General features: G+C 35.5%; 1 protein-coding gene across 1 annotated transcript in view; it reads right to left on the bottom strand.

Annotated features, from left to right (window-relative positions):
• The window catches only part of LOC141826846 (DNA repair protein RAD50), a 33,153-nt gene extending 20,748 nt beyond the window's left edge, over positions 1-12,405 (bottom strand). The window contains exons 1-7 of the mRNA XM_074714159.1: positions 12,191-12,405; positions 11,934-12,101; positions 11,675-11,850; positions 10,947-11,061; positions 2,504-2,732; positions 1,564-1,742; positions 1,310-1,480 (exon numbers count right to left, since the gene is read on the bottom strand). Of these exons, the coding sequence (XP_074570260.1) occupies positions 1,310-1,480; positions 1,564-1,742; positions 2,504-2,732; positions 10,947-11,061; positions 11,675-11,850; positions 11,934-12,101; positions 12,191-12,400 (1,248 nt within the window). The 5' untranslated portion in view covers positions 12,401-12,405. The remainder of the gene's footprint in view (positions 1-1,309; positions 1,481-1,563; positions 1,743-2,503; positions 2,733-10,946; positions 11,062-11,674; positions 11,851-11,933; positions 12,102-12,190) is intronic.
• Between the last annotated feature and the right edge of the window lie 4,065 nt (positions 12,406-16,470).

The following is a 16,470-nucleotide window of genomic DNA, read 5'->3' as shown; positions in this document are numbered from 1 at the left end:
ACTTTGCCAAAATCATAGGGCACGTAAACCTAACTTATAGGTTAGTGTATGCCCAGCATGCGCAGATTAGTGAACTTGGGAATCATTATCCACATATCAACTTGAAGGGCAATATGCAGCTACACTGGCATTATGGTGCCATTTGCTATCTACTTTGAAAATGCATAGTATATGGGGACCTTAACAAGATATAAAGAGGTATGACACATCAAGTTTTAGATAACATATAAGAGCAACATTATCTCTAATTTAGCTTATAAAAGCTTGAGCCTAGTTCAAGCTTGAAAAGGTTTTTAAGTAAACCATCTTTGATTGAAAAGTGAGAGCTTTATTAATTTTGGGCTCGGCTCGAACTCGTTTATTTTTCTAATAAGCAAATTTGAATATGGTCAAGCTCAGATCAGTTTGTTTATGGTTTCAAAAAAATGCACACCAAGGTGTTGGGCTATGGCTGGAACTATCCAGTTCATCCACCCAAAATTAAATGGGAATGTTAAAAATATAAAATTATAGATTGGGCTCTGTTTCTAATATTTTCGATTTTCAAGCTAATAGTCAATCAATCAAATTTAACATAAACTAACACAACTTATGTTGTGTTACTTGGATGGAATAGAGAGAAAATGAACTAAACCAATAATTCTTGCTTTGAAATATCTTTTTTTTCCTGGACAGCACAAGAGAAACAATCTGTTCCACCAATAACCAGCATGCAGAACAGGTCGAGATATGCAAACTGTGGGTTTTCTTCCATGACATGCAAGCATTCTGTGAGAATCTTCTGCAAACGAGAGCACTCAAAATAGCTTCTCCTCTGGGGCAACTCTAAACTGCTTCGCACAACTTGAGTACATCTTCTACAAGCAAAGGGGCCTCTTCAAGCTCTGAAATGAATCAGTAGAACTCCGCAAGGACTGCGATTACTCACTAATAGCTCTTTAATGATCACACAAGTTGAAACACAGCTAAGCATAAGTTTTCTTCAGCTCACAAACACCTCTATGAATGTTTTCTTCAACATGTGAAGACCTCTGAAAGGGCCAAAGTCTCAATTAACTTTCATCGATTGAGGAAGATGCCACAAAATAGCTCCTCCAGTTACCTAGTTGCCTCCTCTTATTCGAATAAAACTCCAAATATAATTAAGTGTACCATATAGTGCCCCAATTACATAGCAAAGCAGAACATAATATGAAGAGATCCGTTGTATAAAAGCATGAATTTAGAGAATGTGTGTTGACTGCAATAGATAAATATAAACATGTTTTGTCAAAACAGAAGTCACATATAGAACACAAAAGTGATGCACCTTTCTCTCTTGTAATTCCATCTCAACATCTGACAGTCTTGTCTTTATTCGGTTTGTCAGGTTCAGAGCAACATCAATGCTAAAAGGAGCATCAGGAAGTGAACCGAAATTGTACTTTGTGAATATCCTCTGTATTGCTGAATCTCGTTCACGCCGCAAAGACATATGAGCCTAAAAAATGTATCAATCTGTAAACTGAAGCCATTAGAAAGAATATATATGAAGAAAGCTTAACGTGAATCTTGGTAACATACATCTGCTTCGGCCTGAAGTTTTCCTATCTCACGTGTAGTGTCATTTATTGTTTGCAAAAGCAAGGAACTTTTGGTTTCTTCATCATTCATCTCCCTTTCCAGTTTATTAATTTTAGTTTCAAGCAAAGTGATTCTTTCCTCAAATTTTGATTGCCATTCTTTCAGTTCCTCATCAGTATCTAATTGCACAAATGACAGGCATTAGAAGTTTATCATAAAAAATACCCTCAAAGCTGAGTAAACCTGCCAGACAGTGGACAGCCGTTGAGCAAAGTATTAAACCAGATAATTAGTTAGCCCATATAATCAAGAAAAATAAAATAAAATAAAAAGAGAGAAAAGAATAACTAAGCATTACTAACTGGCCCAAGGACTTCAAATTCAATGATTAACAACCCATATCAGCTGGTATGTCTTGCCAGCTCAAGGTTTCAACTCATTCTGAAATGTATGTGATTAATGTAATATGATTGTATAAATTATCAAGCATCCATGATTACCACGTTTGGTTCAAAGAAATGCACCGTTGACCAGTAATGGCAGTATAATTTAAATTTAAAACGGTGCTTTTCTTATAAAACCCCAACAATTACACTTGAATGATCTGTCACATTCAAAAATAAAATTTTTAACATTTATATACCAACAACCCACTTACTGGAACAAGGGACGAAGTGACTAAAATTTTAAAAATACCTTTGCTGCTGCAACATTTATACTTTTTTATGCATACAGCTTCTAATCAATAATATATGCTAGAATGTTAAAGAGGTATATTGATTCAACAAGCTAAGAGTGCCAAACTAAACATGTGAGTAAATACTTTACAAGGGATCTTTCGACATTCAGCATACCAACATCCCATATGAGTCAATAAAGTTGCACCTATAGGGAAAAAAATCAAACAGTTTATCAAGTTTATATTGATGGATTAATGAACCTTCATTTTCCTCAGCGAGGGCAGCATATTGTGTCTGTTGAAGTTTATATAATGTGCTTCTAGCAGTAGTTTTCATTGAAATTTGATCTTGCAACTTGCGCAATTCCTTGACAGTGGTTTCAGCATGTAGTATATCATTCTCAACGCCTTCAACAGTCCTCTCCAACTCCTTTATTTGAGCTTTCAAGGATTCAGATTTCTCTTGATCTTGAGCAATATTCTCACGAAGCTGAAATTAATGGTATAAAACACCATGGAATAAGGATATTGCATCAGCAATCAACTTGAACTGCATGAAAGAATGGGGATATCAGTAGTAATTCTCACGATGAAACTGTGCAACTAAATCCAGAAAGAAAGTGTATGTGTAGGATTATGTTCACATGGGTGGGCTTATGTGGACTTGAATCTCCATAAGATGGCCTTACACTTGATTAACACTCACACAATTAATTTCCATTAAGTAAACTAAACCTCAATTAAGTGATCTAATGCTTGTGGCATTAAAGGGGGTTTAGATATTGAATGTGAATTCAATGTGTAAATCCAATAACCCGGTTCGTTAACATTAATGGATTATTAACGGGTTATGGGTTTTATGATATATGGTCCCTGCAAGATGGGCTTGTTATAAGAAGAGAAAAGTTGATTCAATTAGGCATCTTGAGTTTGGTCTTCTTCTTCTTCCTTAGACTCTTCCCCATTGAGACCAAGATATGGATTGTTACCCGATCCCTGCAGAAGACTTCCACTGCATTGCAAGAATCCTTCCGGCGATAAGTAAAAAATCAATGGCTCTTGCGTTGGATTCAAGTTAGCTTTCGCTTGCCATTGGCATTCAATTTCAGTTTTGTAGCCTTATTAAAGATGATAAACTTGATCCTATTAAGATGCATCATTGATTTAGTTCCAACGTATCATATTGCTATTGCTTTCAATTGGTATCAGAGCTTAGGATTGCTTTTATCATTGATTTCAATTGGTATCAGAGCTTAGGTAAATATGCATCGATTTTGCATTCGATTCCATTTGGATAAGTGAAATTAATGTGTATACGTCGTATGTAGCATGGATAGGTTAGGATTTAACCTATGGATCGAGTTTTTTGCATTATCCACGAAGAGCACGATTGACGGTGTGATTTTAGATGCTTCTGAGTTGAAAAATCGCATTCAGAAATCAGATTTTCTGATATCAATCGATTGGTCGATTGGTAGGTGCAAATTTGGGCACAGAATGCTCCCAAGTCGATTGGGCCAAATCGATTGGTGTTCATAAGTAACAATCGATTGGGATGCCCAAAATTGCAAACAGAAAGGGTTGGAATCGATTGGGTTGATCGATTGGTTACCAATCGATTGCCAAAAGCACCAATCGATTGTTGAACTTGAGTTTGGGCACAGTAGGATTCCAAATCGATTAGTGGATCGATTGATTGACACCAATCAATTGTCATGAGAAGCCAATCGATTGTTGAATTTAGAGTTAGATACAGAAGGTCTCGGAATTGATTGGATTGATCGATTGGTTCACACCAATCGATTGATGTTTATGGGTTGCCCACAGAAGGTTTCCGAATTGATTGATGTGATCGATTAGTGTTCACCAATCGATTGCTGAGAGACGTCAATCGATTGGGGTGGATGAATTCGCGAATAATAACCTTCTAAATCAATTAGGGAACTCGACTGTTGTTGACCAATCGATTGGCATTGGTGGACAATCAATTGTCATGTCCTGCAAATGGCACATAAGATGTATCAATCGATTGCTAATTGTTGGCAATCGATTGAGCAATGTATCAATCAATTGGTAGCTGACATCAATCGATTGATAACCGATAAGCTGAGTTTTCAATAATTTTTTCCTAGATTTTTCTTCATACTTGCTACTTAGTCGAGTCAATACTATCGCCAAAGCGAGAACTACTGGGGAGGTTAGGGGTACTTGTGTAGGCAGATGTATATCCATGCTAAAGATAGTTAGCCTAAAGGAAAGTCATTCTTTATGCCAAATGTATGTTTAAGGAAACTCATAAATCTAGTTTTGCTTCTAAGTCATGCGTATAGTGTGTCGGCCCAAAAAAAAAAGGCACTATGTGGCAGCTTAAAAGTATTATGAGTGTTAATTGAAAACATAAACTAATTAAGGAAGCTAATAAATAAAGTATCATTCGCATAATATGTCAGCTCAAAAGAAGGCGAGTTATAGGTAGATGAAGGTAATTATGAGTTGTTTGGAGAGTACCACTAGCAAGTTATATTTTAATCAAAGACTTTATGTAATATTGTACTAGGTATCTCAATTAATGCCCATAAAGTTGGACGCTTATTTGTTGCATATTGTTAATGCACGACTATAAAGATACATGCATTATTTGTTAAATTGAGTTATGTTCTTTGATTTTGTTTATGTAGCACTCTCAATATCTGCTAATTTGAACAAGATCCCCATACTTACCGACACAAACTATAGACAATGGAAAGAGCATATTATGGTACTTTTAGGTTGCATAGACCTACACTTTGCATTTAGGCACGATCGCTCTACACCTTTATTTAATAATTCCACAATGGATCAAAAGGTGATCTTTAAAAAGTCAAAGTGATCTAATCGCATGAGTCTAGCCATCATGAAGATGTCTATTTCGGAATCCATTAGGAATTCGATAACTAAAAATGAGGATGTCAAAACTTTCATTAAAGAGTTAGCAAACCGATTCGTCTCAAACGAAAAGGTTGAGACTACCACACTTCTTATGAAGTTGGTGCCCCTGCGTATAACGGGAATGATAGCATAAGAGAGTACATCATGAAGATGTCAAATTTGGTTACAAGGCCTAAGACACTAAAGCTTGAAATATCCAAAAGTGTACTCATGAACATTGTCTAAATCTCTCTGCCTACATAGTTCACTACTTTTAAAATTAGTTATAATACTTAAAAGGAAAAATGGGCACTAAATGAACTTAAAACTCAGAGTGTACAAGAAGAAGAGAGATTAAGACACGACACATCTCAAAGTATTCACTTTGCATCCTCATCTCAATATTTGAATAAGAAAAAGAAAAAGGATAAGAGTAAGGGTAAACAACTTGCAGTGACTGAGGCTTCAGGGCATAAGGTACAAAAACAACAAGATTTTGACCCAACTTATTTTTTTTGTAAAAAGAAAAGTCACCTGAAGAAGGATTGCCCCAGATTCGCCAACTGGCAAGTCAAGAAAGATAAACTTCTCAACTTTGTCAATTCAGAAGTCAACCTAGCTACTGTACATAATAATACTTGATGGATAGATACTGATGCAACTATTTATATAAATGTAACTATGCATAGTTGCCTCTGGAGTTGAATGTCAATTGATGCTGAAAGATTCATCTATATAGAAATTGGCAAGAAGGCGAAAGTAAAAACAATAGGTGTCTTTAAAGTTTATTTAAGGAATAATATACTTTTGAATTTGAAAAATATATTTGTAGTGTCATCATTTAAACGGAACTTAATTTCTATTTCATGTTTGGACAAATCCAGATACAATTCATTTGGAAATGGAAAATTTAATATTTTTTAAAATTCTATTTTGTGTGGTACTGATTTCTTGATTGACAAACTATATAAATTAGACACTAAAATTCATAGTGACAATTTTGTGATGCATAGTATAGGTGTAAAATGTGATGTGACAAACGAGAATTCATCCATGTTGTGATATAGGCATTTAGGGCATATCTCTAAACAATGTCTGGAAAGGTTAATATCACTAGAAATTCTCGATTCTCTTAATATGTCAGATTTTGAAATATGCATTGAGTGTATCAAGAGGAAGACGACTAACAAAAGTAATAAGAGTTCAAGACGGAGTAATAAGGTCTTAGAGCTTATACATTCGGATATATGTGGATCGTTCCCTAAGGCTTCTTGGAGCCATCAAGCATACTTTATAAACTTTATAGACGACTATTCCCAATATAGATACTTGTACCTTATTCACGAAAAATTGCAATCCCTAGACATGTTCAAAACTTCAAAGTCAAAGTTGAAAATTAACTTAGTAAGAAGATTAAAGCTGTCAAATCAGACCATGGTGATGAATACTATGGTAGATTTGATGAATCAGGTGAATGTCTTAGGTCATTTACAATTACATTGTTGAGTGCGGAATCATGGCACAATACACCATACTTGGAACCCCTCAGTAGAATGGTGTGACAGAGCAACGAAACCAGACCCTAAAAGACATGGTGAGAACTATGATTGCATTTTCTTCTCTGCCAAAGTCTTTACGGGGTGAGACACTCAAGACTACAGTTTACCTACTTTATAGAGTTCTTAGTAAGACAGTAACGAAAACCTCATATGAGTTGTGGACAAGTAGAGCACCTAATCTTAGGCATTTACATGTTTGGGGTTGTCCAGCTCATGCTAGACCTTATAGGCCGAACGAAAGAAAATTGGACTAAAAAATTATTAGTTGTCATTTTGTAGGATACTTTGAAAACTCAAGGGATCTTAAGTTTTTTAACCCCTCGAGTAGATCCTTTTTCGAGACGGATAATGTCAAATTTATTGAGGATGGTGGGAGTAATAAAATTAGGAAAATATCATTTGAGAAGAACATTAGTGATCCTAATAGGGTAATTACTGATGCAACTGATAGTGAAATAATTACCATTTCACATACAGTTAAAGTTGCACAACAGGAAGATATAGTTGACCATGATATTCTCGTATCTCCTCCAATTCAAATGGATGGAATGTCAACTCAAATAGAGGTATTCCCTCATACGGTTGAGTATGATTCCCAACCACCTCAAGTGCAAGTGGCACTAAGGAGATCCATTAGATAAAGGAGATCTACAATATCTCATGACTATGTTTATCTTCAAGAGCATGAGTTTGACATTGAGTTAGAAGAGAAGATGATCCCTCATCTTTCCAAGAAGTCAAGCAATGTCCTCATCCGGAAAGATAGATCGAAGTCATGAGGAAAAAAATGAAGTCTATGGCGGACAACGACATTCGAGAACTTGTCGAATTGCCTAAAGAGGCGAAACCTGTTGATTGTAAATAGATATTTAAAATCAAACTGGATTCATATGGTAATGTTAAAAAGTATAAAGTTCGCCAAGAGATTCACTCAAAAAGAAGGCATTGATTAAAAGAGACTTTTTCACCGATTTCGACGAAAGACTACTTTAAGATAATCATGGTACTTGTAGCTCATTATGACCTAGAGCTCCATCAAATGGATGTTAAGACTGCATTTGTCAATGGAAACATTGAGAAAACTATATACATGGTGCAGCCGAAGAACTTTAAGTCAGGAGATTCAAAGCACCTAGCATGTAAATTAAAGAAGTTCATTTATGAGTTAAAGCAAGCATCTCATGAATGGTACCGGAAGTTTGATCAAGTGGTATCTTCATACGGTTTAAAGGAGAATCTAGTTGATCAATGTTTGTATATCAAATTCAATGGGAGCAAGTTTATCATACTTATTCTGTATGTGAACGATATATTATTGGCAAGCAATGATAAGAGTCTGCTGCTAGAAACCAAGTCATTTCTATCAGGTAAATTTAAAATAAAGGATCTTGGTGATACATACAAATTATTCATGATCATTCAAGGTACATGGACTTTCACGAAAGATCTATATAGAAAAAGTTTTCATTCAGTATGTCATACAAAATTATGCTCCTGAAGACACTCTTGTATCAAAAGGTGATAAATTTAGCTTGCAACAATGTTCGTGCCATGAACTTAAGATTAAGGAAATGCAACAATTCCCTTATGCATCGACAACATGGAATTTGATGTATGCTCAGGTATGTACGCGTCCGGATTTTGCATACATTGTAGAGATGTTGGACAAACATTTGAGTAACCCTAGATCAGAACATTGAAAAGTTGTATAGAGGATTATGCAGTATTTACGAAGAACAAAGTATTATATGCTCACCTATCGAAGATCAGGTCACCTAAAGATCATTGAATATTCAGACTCCGATTTTACTATATGCTTAGATAACAGGAGGTCCACCTCATATTGTCTTCATGTTAGCGAGAGAGACTATATCATGGAAAAGTGTCAACTAGACACTAATAGTCACTTCCACTATAGAGGCAGAATTTATAACCTACAACGAAGCTTCCAATTACGGGATATAGATGCGGAACCTTATCATAGGATTATACATTATTGGGGGCATTGGCAGACCATTGAGGATCAACTGTAATAATAAAACTGCAGAATTATTTTCCAAAAATAACTGCAGTTTGTCGAAATCTAAACATATCGACACAGTTTTTGGCGATTAAAGAAAGAGTTCAAAGTGGTCAAATTATGATAGAGCATATAAGGATAGATTTCATATTAGCGAATCTTCTCACCAAGGGTTTGTCACACAAAGTGTTTCATCAGCATGTGCTAAATATGGGAGTTATTCATTTTGTCAAAGTACCCATTTCGTAGGAATCTGCATGTTGGTGTAATGCTCTATATTAATGAACACATGTATTTTTTTTACTTATTGTATATACTAAAGTTTTATATGTGTATATGGCTTTAACTCTCTGAATATAAGGACATCATGATTTACTATTGCAGTTTTACATACGATTTTATAAATATGATATGGGACTTTATTTACTATTGCGGTTTTGCATATGATTTTGTAAATATGAGTCATAATGTTGAATCATAGTTTGCTACTGCTATTTAGTATAAGGTTAAGTAAACATGATTCGAATCCATTTTGGGTCATAAGGACTCTTAAAAGTGGACATATACATATCACATTTCGTGTCATTTTCATATTACACATCCACATTTGATCTATGCCATAATTAAATTAAAACTGTGATTACTGTTGGATCTTGTTACAGTTATAGTAACTGACTTCTTTAGTTCTGTGCTAATTGAATTAATGAACCAGATTGTTTAAGCGGTTGTTTAACCCATAATGTTGAGCTCAACTAAGGAATTGTATGGTGTATAATGGGTGGGCTTAATTAAGTCCACATGGGTAGGCTTCATCAAGTCCACAACTTGAATTTCCATAAGATGGGCTTACACTTGATTAACACACACACAACTAATTGCCATTAAGAAAATTAAACCTCAATTAAGTGATCTAATGCTTGTGGCATTAAAGGGGATTTAGATATTGGATGTGGATTCAATGTGTAGATCCAATAACCCGGTTCGTTAACATTAATGAGTTATTAACAGGTTATGGGCTTTATGGTGGATGGTCCCTACTAGATGGGCTTGGTATAAGAAGAGAAAAGTTGATTCAATTTGACATCTTGACTTTGATCTTCTTCTTCCTTGGACTCTTCCCCATTGAGATCAAGATACGAATTGTTGCTCGATAAAGAAGACTTCCACTACATTGCAAAAAACCTTCTGGCGACAAGTAAGAATCAATGGCTCTTGCGTTGGATTCAAGTTAGCCTTCATTTGCCACTGGCATTCAATTTCAGTTGTGTAGCCTTATTAAAGATGATAAGCTTGATCCTGTTAAGATGCATCATTGATTTAGTTCCGATGTATCATATTGCTATTGCTTTCAGTCTGTACTCTGAAAAGTTATATGGTAACAATAATTTGCCCATTCAGCAAAATTTGTATGAACTGCTAAGATTAAGTAATTAAGAAGTGCCTGGTGAAGAATTTATTCAATTTCAGGATCAGGATTGGATAAATGTTCAAATTCAAGTTAGACCATTTTAGGATCTCTTGTGCTAATTAATCTAGATATCCAAAGAGGATATTCCTGTCTTAGTTGAGCTAGACACAGATTTCTGGAACATAAAAATAAATGTTCAAATTCAAGGGACCATTTTAGGATCTCTTGTGCCAACTAGTTCAGTCGTGCAAAAAGGATTTTCTGGTCTCAGTTAAGCCACACTAAGATCTCTGGAACATAAAAATCAAACAATGGCACACTGCACCACTGCAAACAGCATGAGTAGATTAGGGGATCAAAATGCATCATCTATTTTAGTTCATGTCAAATAATGATTAGCTATTAATCCCTTTAGTTGTATATTTGTATGTGATTCTTTGGTGATCTAGATGACCTAATGAGCTTATTCCATAATCCAGACTACTACCATATTTGAACATGAGATAAAATTTTATGCTAATCTTCATTCAGAATATTCCAAAAACTATGAGACAGCACCAAAAATGTCATTTCAAATTCAAACAAAAATGAGAAAATGTCAAATTTGAGCATTTAAACCTTCTTCAAACTAAAGATTCAAAATCTGAGATTATAGCTACTAATATTTTCTCCAACAGAGGCAAGTTTCTCATTGGAAGAGGTTTGCCAATGTAGTCCATGAAATAGAAGCACTTATTTTGTACAATGGAAAGATCACATATCTATTACTTGAGATATAAGATGCAAAAGGAGATAGGATAGTTATAGAACCTTATAAGCTACATCTTTCAGAGTTTGTAAGTTCTCCAACTTCAATTTGTAGGTTTTTATCTCCTGTGCTTGATCCTTGTGAAGTTTCTTTATTGCCTCTAAAGCCTTGGTGTAGCTAGGATAATGATAAACAAGGTCAGAGATGTTGTGATACAACATACAAGGTAACAACATGAATAGAACAGCAGTGCCATGTATCATGAATATATAATAATACAGTGAGATCGAGTGAAGACTCAACTCCAATTCAATATAAAAACATAAGTTGGGAAAGATAAAAAAGGGGGGAAATTATTGACTGGTCTCATATTTAAACTTCTCAAGTATTGCAATAGAAACAATTTCAAAATTTGGAAAGAAAAAAATTGAAACACCTGGAGGTTGCTACATTTTCTCCATTATCTCTTGAGAAGCACATCAATATCCACTCAGGACTAGGTGAGGAAATTCAAATTTAGTTATATGATTAATTTGAAAATTATGCATAAGTTAAGTTTTTATGAACTATTCCACAAGGCAAGCACAGTTGAGTAGATGCCTCAACAAAGCTTCATAGGAAGTTCTTTAATAGGATGTGATCAATGAAAATCTAAGAAAACCATTTTCTATTTCATAACATAGCTCCCAGAGTGAATGGATAAATTAGTCTCTGCATTAGACACAGAATCTCACGGAGCATCAGCAACCTGGAAGCTTAAGAGGCATTTAGATAAGAAGCAGGAAAATACCGAGTGGCAGAGAATATGTCATCAAACTTCTTTTTAAGAGTCGAAGGATCCTGCAGAGGCCAATTGGACTCGTCCTGGTGTACAAATACCACATTCTCTAAAACCGCCTTGGAGACGCCCATCAATGCCGGGATTTCCCTATCCATATCAGCGCATCGATAGCTAAGGCAGACCTTCTGCGTTATAGCAGGTAAGGAGGGATAAACATGAATAAGGATCGCAAACAACGCACGTCTGTATGACAGGAGACGGGAGGAACCTCTCCAGTATGAGGATTGATGGTCTGCAGGACGCTCTCGATGGCCTTGAACTCCATCTTGGAGGTCTTCTGGGTGAGCTGGAAGGAGCGGATACAAACAACGTCCTTGGCGGCTGCTGTCTTGAACCGAAGCTTGATCTGCCCCTTGGTCTCAGTCTCGCCCGCCACCTTTACTTGCCAAAGAATCAAAGAAGGAACGTCGGGGAATAACCAAAGATATAACAGATGGAGAATGAAGTTGGAAAGACGGGACGGACCTTGGGATCGTGGATGAAGCTGTGGCCGGAGCGGGAGTTGGGCGGGAGCTCGCCGGTGCAGGAGAGCTTGAGGCACTCGATGATGGTGGTCTTGCCGGCCCCGTTGGGGCCGACGATGAGGGTGAGCGGCTTGAAGAAGGTGATGACGTGCTTGTTCTCCGGGCTGAAGCTCCGGATGCCCTTGATTAGCATCTTGTCCACCGTACTCATCCTTGCTCTCGCTCTCTTCCCCTCTGCTCGCGCCCTACACTCTTCGGGTCACCGGCCAGCTTCCGAAGTCTTCGTTTGTTTCGCTGCTTCGTCGTCCCCCCACCGAGGGTTTTGGTTTTGGGGTTCGACTGCGTTAGCGCATTTTTACTGAACCACAGTGTTTTTCAAATACCTAAATCATCACTCGTTTTAAAATAACCAATTCATGCATCATTTGTAAAACAATCGTCCTCCCCCTCTTACCACATGTCGGTCCGGCCCAACCCGTTAAATGGCAAATTTCTGATGGGTTAATCCGTCTCACTATGAGTCTGGCTACTGGCCTACAGTTCGTTTAGACCATAAAACGTTAAGTTTCATTCAATCTCAAAATAAATTAAATATTAAACTTGTTAGGTGGGTTAAGATCCTCCAAGAGTATTATTTTTGTTCTAAATATCGTTCTAGCGTGGATAATAAATTAGCAGATGCACTAAGTTGTATAGTTGTCACATGAGATTAAACTTGACCCATTTAAACTAACATCAAATATTAATTTTGGAGATGATCAATCCAGTCTTTCAAAAATTTTCCACCAACCATTAGATTAAATCCGAAAGTACTTGCGGCGGACGGCTCAATAGCTCCAACATCTTAAGTTTATCATCCCACTGAAGAAAAATATCTGTAAGTAGTTATCATATTAGTTAATATTTTTTTCTGAAAAACTAGCAACTAATTCATTACGTTCTAGGGAAATTAACAATAATAAAAACTACATCATTCAAAGTGACCTTGGCTTTTTTGGATTACCCTAATCTTTTTTGGATCTATTGAAATGCCTTCTGCAGAAATAATAAACTCAAGAAATAGAACCTGAGATTGTAAGAAAGAACATTTTCTCAAGTTGACAAATAGTTTTTTAGTCCTAAGGGTCTCTAAGACAAGATGAATGTGCTTCTAGTGGTCATCGCGCGTCACACTACAAATAAGAATGTCATCAAAATAGACCATCAAGAATTTTCCTATGAAAGTTTTTTGGACTTGATTCATTAACCTTATGAAAGTACTAGGGGCCTTGGAAAGTCCCAAAGGCATGATTGACCATTCATACAACCCATCTTATATCTTAAAGATAATTTTCCTATGCAAGTCAATCTTGGAAAATCAACAAGCTCCTACCATCAAATCTCGATACGAGAAACCTATACTTAATTGTGATTTTATTGATGGTGTGATTATCTATGCACATTCTCCAAGAGCCATCCTTTTTGGGAACCAATAAGGTGAGGACAACACATAGACTCATGCTTTTTCTAATAAAGGTTTTTTTGTAAGAGTTCTTCAACTTGCCTATTCAATTCAACATACTCTAAAGGATTCATATGACAATGTGGTAGGTAAGGTAATTGTAACCATGAGATCAAATCAATAGAGTGTTGGATCATACGCAGAGGCAAGAGTTCAATGGGTAATTTATCACTAGTTATATGATCCAACTCATTTAATATTTCTGAGTTCGAGGAAAAGGTCTTTTAGTGAATCTTTAGAGTAATTGTGAGGTTTTAGATTACTAATACTATCATCACTTTGGATTCCTTGCCTTCTTTCTCAAATTGAGATTGCGTGAGCAGGTGAAGAGGTTATGTGAAATGTTGGTTGGGTTGGTTTGGTTGTCGACTTAGGTTTAGACTATGACTTTCTAGGCTTGGCTAGGTATAGTTGAATATTTTGATTATTGTGCTTAAATAACTAGGTGTTTTCACGTCCGTAGTGAGTAATAGAGAGATCATAAAGACAAACAACCAAGGATGATATGAGCTACACTCATAGGAAGAACATCACACCATATGTTATCTTTATACGGACCCATCTCTCTAGAAATTAAACACCTTTGTGCTACAAGAAGGGAAGTTTGATCTACCTATGCTACCTTATATGGATTTAGGTGTGATTCAGGGGTGGCTTGAATCCTAGAAAGGCTTGTGTGAAAAAACTATGTTCATACAACTCCCATCGTCGATCACAATCTTACATGCCTTACTCTCACATTTAGCAAATGTGTGAAAAATGCTAGTGTGTTTCCATATGTTATCTGATGTGGGTATTGACAGGATAAGATGCACTACATTAAGTCCAATGATTTATTCTTCAATTTTCTTAGTGTTGGTCAAAAGAGTCAACTTCCTCATCACTACCTTAGATCGGATTATATGTCACTTCATCCTCAAAATTGTATTCTTATTCTAAGGTCAAGACTCTATATGAGCAGATGTCACATGACCCTTGTTATGACAGTTAAAACATTAAATATTAGAATTTTCTATTTTCTTAGGAGTTTGTGTACCCACCTCTACTCATTATATGACAGTACATGGGAGATCGATTTAGGATCAAGATTGGATCGATCGAGATCGAATCGATTAGGATTGGATCATAGAATTGTATGATCCTAATAAAAACTCCTTGAAATTTTATAGTACATGATTAATAATTAGAAAAAAAAAATCTAAAAAAGTCACTTGCATATAAATAGATTAATAATTTTGTATATATAAGTTACCGCTGACATTCGACATCACATATGAGATTATAACCAATACAAATTTAAATTAACTAATAATTAACGTCAGACAGAATAATGATTATTCTGTAGACTAGTTCTAACATAGAATTTTCAAGGAAGACATATAAAATCATCAAACATCAGAGTTCTTCTCTAAGTTTAACCGAATAATATTAACTCAAAATAAAAATAATACTTTAACATTAACTAACTAAATGTTTAAATAATTTCTAAACCCTAAAGATACAAAAGACAAAAATAATCTTAGTAAAAGGACTAAAATTCTTCGTAACCTCCAAAAATATTTTAAATAATATTTTTTGGGCCTAAGAGTGGATCATTACGTGTTATACCCTATAATAAATGTAGATCTCTAATGAGCTTCAATTTGATATATTACGGATCCTGTGATTCAATCCGAGTCAAAAGTTATGACTTCTTTGATATTGCTACAATCCTACCGATCTTGCTATAATCTTACTGATTCTGCTCCAAGTCTATCGATCCTACTTTGATTCTACTTTGATCCTACATATCTTGCTCTGATTCTATGATCTGATCGATCCTACTCCGATTCCACCATAAAAAATGATTCTACACGATCGAGGAGTGATTTAGTGCTTCCATATTGTAAGATCGTGTGATCATACGATCTAGATCGCGATTTTACAAACTATGGGAGCACTATCTATTAGGGGGCTGATTGTTGCAAGGTAGGTGTTTCCATAAATTGCTTAATCTCTTCAGCCTTTTGACATATTTTTTTGATCAAAATTAGGACAAATAATTTTACTTGTCTTTGAATTTCAAGTCTCAACCCATTAATGAAATTATCAATGTCTCCCTAGGGTCTGATTTGGGATTGCAAAGCATTTTTAAAGTTTCAAATTTATTTAGATATTAATTATGTTCATGTTTGATTGTTTTAGATTGATCCAAATAGTATATTTTTGGTTTCTAAAGTATGTTGGAACATACTTTCTACTTAAAATTCGTTTCATATCTACCAAGAGGGTAATTGGTTCTTCCCCATTAGCAAGACATTGATTTTGGATATTTTTTTACCGAACCTATGAGTTTGACTTTTGCAAATCACACTTGTTCAATTTGGTCATACTAGACAATCAAAATAATCCTTAATCTCAACGATCCAGTCAAAGAAAGTGTTTGGGTCTAATCAACCATCAAAACTAGGAGAATCTAGTTTTGATGGGTAGTATCCATTTTCAGTCTAGTTTCAAATCTAGATCCAGGTCTAGATCAAGTTTGAATGTCTGAGAAGTAGTTTCCTTCGTCAATAATTGATTAATAGCCTCGATGTGAATTTTGTCTAAGTGAATGTTGGGCTATATGTGATATATAATCTATAGATTCAGAACTTGTGTCCTTTATCAACTTGTTGATCACGCTTTCAAGAGAAACTTTAAACCATTCTAAGTCTTCCACTTTAGATCAAAGGGTTTTAAGCTCATCTTTCAAAAGTTCACACCTATTATCTACCTATCTAATTGTGGGGTTTCTCATC

The sequence above is a fragment of the Curcuma longa genome, chromosome 4 (genome assembly GCF_044706935.1).
Source record: "Curcuma longa cultivar G26 ecotype Majalengka, Jawa Barat chromosome 4, ITB_CL_G26_1.1, whole genome shotgun sequence".
Taxonomy (NCBI): domain Eukaryota; kingdom Viridiplantae; phylum Streptophyta; class Magnoliopsida; order Zingiberales; family Zingiberaceae; genus Curcuma; species Curcuma longa.
The sequence above is the reverse complement of the archived record's forward strand: the minus strand, read 5'-3'. Positions and strand labels throughout refer to the sequence as shown.